Source organism: Melanostigma gelatinosum (genome assembly GCF_949748355.1).
Source record: "Melanostigma gelatinosum genome assembly, chromosome: 2".
Taxonomy (NCBI): domain Eukaryota; kingdom Metazoa; phylum Chordata; class Actinopteri; order Perciformes; family Zoarcidae; genus Melanostigma; species Melanostigma gelatinosum.
Window position 1 is genome coordinate 27,108,058 of NC_136635.1, and position 5,582 is coordinate 27,113,639.

Consider the following 5,582-nt stretch of genomic DNA (forward strand, 5'->3'; position numbering starts at 1 on the left):
CAGTTCTGGTAAACGGACCAACGGCATTTTCGGTGGATTTTAATGTGTTTATTCGTGTTGTTACGGTACCGGGGCTTGGAGCGACCAAAAAGGACAAAAGACTTGCAGGCAATCACATCTCAAAAAACAAAAACTTTTGTTGAGAACCGCAATGGATTTCTGCTCAGAATGTTCCCGATTATGACCAGAAGTGGTTTGGCTGTGCATTAACACAGGGAAAGTCGGCTGACTTGACTGAGCACTGACATGCTGTTGAGAAGGGGGACAGCGTCGCCATTACGAAATGGTCCAGGTCACCTCCCGGGGTCCCTTGAAATGACACCTTTTGTGCAATTAATTTCTTCTTTTTAGGCTATTGAACTTCGGTGCAAAATGCACGGAACATCATCACTTACTGTTTTAGTTAATGTGTGAGTGGAGTTTTCCTTTTAATATTTTGACCATAATGGTTCGGGTTAGGGTTCATCCCTGAGGGGACTTTAATGGAGAAATGAATTAAATGCAGTACAGCAGTAAGGGTTTCAGATTTATTGTGCAGCGCTTCAAAACTACTGGTTTCAGTAGTCAGTTTCATATGTTCAGTATTATCTCTAAAACTCTGTTCTGTATTCAACCAGACTAGTGTTTGTTCAGTGTAGAACAATTTTTGTGTGAACAAATGTTTAATTTTGTCAACATAACTGTGGTGGAGAAAACCAGTGCTCGTGTCAGACTCTTAGCTGTGAGAAAATAAAACCTGAGAGGAGTCATGTTGTCCATCACTGTCTTGTTAAATTTTTCAATTGAAGTGGATGCAAACGTGTATTATTGATAGGAAAACTATCAGTATTTCAAATAAAAATGACATGCTGCAATAAATCATTTTTTTAACAGTGAACTGGAGCTGTGTGTGCCGTATGTGATGCTCACTAACATCTGAACATTATGAGGTACTTCTCCAAAGTCAGTGGTTTACCTACAAGTACTGTTTTTGTCGAAGGAGCCCTAAGAGAGGGCTGTCTGATAACAAAAATCAGAACTCTATTTCATCTTTAAACTAAATGTAATTGGTTGTTGAAATATAAAATACAGTATAACGATCACTCCCGGGGTAAAAAAAAAACAATTCTTATTAATAATTGTCTTTATTCCACAGGATGATTTTACATTCCTCGTGGTGTTTTGAAGTTCATTCCAATAGTTGGCTGAGTGACTTGAAGGTTGGAAAGGCCACCGAAATCCTAAAAGAGGAAGACAAATAAATCAGGATTTAGGGATCTAATCACGAATTAGTCATCACAGGGTTGAATCCTGCATTATTATCATCAAGTCAATATGACTTTATGTTAGTAGTTGACACTTATAATAGATCATTTAAGTTAAGAAACCAAAAATATAAATCAATGTATTTGAAGCTCCACCCTCTTGGATATAAATGGGGCCTGAATCCAGCTAATGTGTCCGTTTATCGGCCACAAACATTCCTTTATTGATCATTTACTGTGTGACTGTTGGTCATTTGTTTATGATAAACAGGAAATGCATCCTGCAGTAAATCATCACGAGTGATGTCGTTAAGTATTTGATTTGTAGACCCGTTTTAAAGTGTGACTTACATTTCTATGTGGGGAAGTTTCTTTAATAAATCCTGCTGTTAACAAAAAGCTTGTGACAGTTCATCTACATGTCTTCATGGACTGATGGAGGACCTTAATAATACACGTATGCAGTAATGTCTCTAAAATGATAGTTTTACAATCCAGGAAAAGATTTTGTGAGAAGCACAGTCGGGCGCAAAGCTTCTCTGACGGGGAATGTTTTGCCGGTCAAACACGGGTTAAACTCCAAAGCTGGAAGTCTTCAGATCGAAAGGTTCGTCACGTGTCACTAAGAAAACAGCAGATTGTGTTTCACACTCACCAGCATCTTGAGCATTTCCTTTGTGTCTGGATCCACTTCGATGAGCTCCTGGTCCAGAGCAGAAATCTGGAGGATGAGACATTTAAAAAAACAAATGAGCCGCCTGAACTGTGTCTTTTCTAACATGTTCAATTACAGTTTGAAAGATGCGCGTTATTAAAGCAAAGCCACAGATGTTGCATGAAACAGTAAGCGGACCTCTGGGACGTAGTTGTCCCTCCTCTCTCTCTCCTCCTCCTGCAGCTTGATGGAGATTCCTCTGACTGGACCGCGCTGGATGCGCTTCATCAGGTGTGTCACATACCTGAGGGACAAACAGAAGCTCATGGTTATTACCTGTATAATAACACAACGATCATATTATTAGTCCGGTGTACACGGACGGTTTACAGACACTATACCCTGCAGAGAGTTGCTATTAATCACATCATAAAAACATCTATCCAAGGATATCTATTGAAGTGGGGTGAAATGTTTGATTGATGAACAGCAGCAGGAAACTACAGCCGTCGAGTTCTCGGAGGTAATTAACCGCCTGCTGACTCACTGAAGTATCTCTGCACGCACTTCCACTAACATCTACTGTGACTCCACACTTTAACATCAACTCTGCAGGCTCCAGCAAAGAGAACGATGTCAATGAGATGCAACATTCAGACGGCTTTAAACCACCAGGTTTCCATTCACACCGGTCGTATATTTGATAGAAAACAATCTGAACATGAAAACTGTGATGTGGACACTGTCTTAAACTCAGTAAATTATCAGACTAAGCAGAACACAGTTAACACAACTACAGTTAACTGTTGACAAAATACTAAATATTTCACTTGTTTAATTGACTCACATCACAAAAGACATAAGCTCCCGCCTTCTTTAAAGAGTTGAATCTGATATAAAGCCCATTACATATCATGTTGTGCTCCAGAGAACACTGTTTCTGGCCATCATTGGTTCACTACGAGGACCCTCTCAAACTCCACACCTGATGAAGGTGTGGAGTAAACAAAGGATCAAACGGTACCAGAGGAGCCTCTTACTCCCCAATGAAACGCATACAAGTGTGAAACCAGGAAAACATACATGGAGACATACTGGAGTATTGACAGGTGTAATTAACAAACAATGTCAGGGGTCCATACAAATACACAGAATACAGCCAAACAATCAGACAAATATTATTAGTTCTACATCAACCGTATCTGTATTCATCCTGAGGGAAATAGCTGTGCAGCAGTCACTATACAAAGTAGAACAAGTGCAAATATAAAAATAATAGGGTACAAATCCAAATGACCATATACACACACACACACACACAAAATCAAAATAGTCCAAACCATGCATTCCAGTACTCATACTTTTAGTATGCCAGAAAAAGATTTAGTTTGTCCCAATACATAGAACTTCAGATGCAGTACGACAAAAACACCAGGATGTTCTACTGCAGCCCTCGTCATTTTCTATGCATCCTCTTGCTAAAGAAATTACAGATATCCCATCATGCAATTGTTCTCTGTTGACCCTAAACAGCCTGCATGCTGCTACACTTTCCTTTCACCACCAGGTTTGAGGTGAACCAGGCTGCAAACAACCGACCAGCCGACCAACCGACCACAATCACCTGCGCTGGTCACATCATAAAACACTGACGGGACGTCACCCGCTAGCAGGAGTGCATGTTTCAGCAGTGTACACACTGAAAAAAATGGCTGCAAACTCCACTTACCCTGCAATTTTGTTACGCAGAGGCTTGCTGGGGATGATGGCGATCTCCTCGCACACCCTCTTGTTGGTGTGGAAGTCACTGCCCAGACGCATGTAGTATTTCTCGATGATGACCCTGGAGGCCTTCTTGACAGTCTTGGTCCTGACTCGACCCTGAAGAGAAATGAAACGAGACGCTTCATGCAACTGAAAGATATAGTAGTAACACATACCATAGGGATGTGCAATCACATGTTAAGTTGCCTAGTTGTTTGTTTTGATGTACTTGACTGCGTATTAGTGGTCAAACTGGGGATAATCTTTAGCCATAATGTTCTTTAAAAATCATTCAGCAATATGTCTTCAATTGTTTATTTGTGTCAAAACACAGCAAAACTCTTTAGCCAAAAACAGCTTCCTCACAAGAAATCACAGTAATTAACGTTAAATTTGACTGCAGTTTACCCAACTCACAATGCAACTATTTAATCCGTTTTAAGGCAAATTAAAAGCAATTTCATCACCGATAAGAAAAGTAAGCTTGCTTTTCTAAAAAAATAAGTCTGCATTACCGGTTACTAAGGAGAAAATCATAGCACCAATTAAGACACAATTTTCAAAATAAAATTACGTGTCATTAATGCAATTTTAGGCCATTCGTTTTGACAGGATAACTCTAATAAAACCGGAAATAGTTGTAAAGTTTGTTTGTGTTATACCTGTTATCATACGCTACACATTAGTCCTCTCGCGACGGTTAAACTGGTTAAAAGCAGTACTCAAATAAAGAGTAAACAATAACAAAGTGACCCAAATCTGCAGTCACGAATACTTGTGTTCCGGTGATATTCTGGTTGTGTATTGGACCGTTTCGTTACCAGTTAGCTTGTAACACGGAACTATATAGCCCGTGTTTACGTACATTTAACGCCACTAAAGTGCACCCAATTACAGCGTTAAGAAATCTTTGAGCCGTTTGTGTGCAAAGTGATACAAGTAACCGCTTGGTGGACAGACGGACAGTGAAGATTGAGGAGGATTGTGAGGGCTGGAGAGGTGAAGTGATCGCTGCGTTACCCACCATGTTGACGCGGACCGGTGGAAGAGAGAGTCACCGGAAGTTCATACTGGAAGTTTATATTTACAACCGCCCGTCCCACACATCAACGCGTGGACAACAGCGACGACTAGGGGCGGGAGGTGAGAAGTGCACTAACTGAATGCATCTGGACTGCCTGCTTGTAATGTTGACTTTTTCAAAAAAATGTAATTGTACGCTTAGAATATGATAAGTTAATATGGCTGTATGCGTGTAGAAAATGACTGCAAAAATATAAAGCATCTTAGTAAATAGGACACCACACTCCTGTGTATAAAGTAAAGCTTATTCAAATTTGTGAAATTCAATTCCATGTGACTTGAGATCATCTCAGCTCTAAGATGCTTTTGAGAAACAAGTCCCAATGATTTTAGGTCATTAACTGTGATCCTAATATTAGTTTTTACTTACATCAGCAGCTCTCATGACACAAAAGCAAATAAATGTTATACATATAACTTGTGACAAAGGGGGGCATTGCTTAAATTTCGAGGCATGTGCAATCTTACCATCAACTGTCTACTTTGGGGCGCAAACTGCCCCTTACGTCAAGATTACCGTCAACACCAAGTTATTCAGAAAATGGTTTCTTTTACAATCTAAATAGAAAGATTTTTTGACGCAGTCGTGACACACTTATGGTAACTGTCGAGATGTTATGTCCCTAACAAAAGAAAAAAGAGAAACCTGAGAACAATCATCGGTTATATTTGCAACTTCTTTAAAGTGAGAGTACAGCACCTGAAGCAATTAATACAAAATCACTTCACAGACGACATTCCCACAAGGTGGTGCGATCTTTTATTTTACATAAAAAAAGGGTGCAAACTGGAGTTTCCCTTTAGGTGTGGCGGGAATAAAAAGTGATTTTATAAGG

The 5,582-nt window shown here is 39.8% G+C and overlaps 1 protein-coding gene across 1 annotated transcript; it reads right to left on the minus strand.

Annotated features, from left to right (window-relative positions):
* Positions 1-1,105: 1,105 nt before the first annotated feature.
* On the minus strand, positions 1,106-4,762 carry LOC306787742 (small ribosomal subunit protein eS17-like). The gene is made up of 5 exons (XM_079282992.1): positions 4,688-4,762; positions 3,629-3,780; positions 2,098-2,203; positions 1,900-1,965; positions 1,106-1,220 (listed from the first exon to the last, which is right to left on the minus strand). The coding sequence occupies exons 1-5, from the start codon at positions 4,688-4,690 to the stop codon at positions 1,143-1,145; spliced, it is 405 nt and encodes a 134-aa protein (XP_079139118.1). The 5' UTR covers positions 4,691-4,762; the 3' UTR covers positions 1,106-1,142.
* Positions 4,763-5,582: the final 820 nt, after the last annotated feature.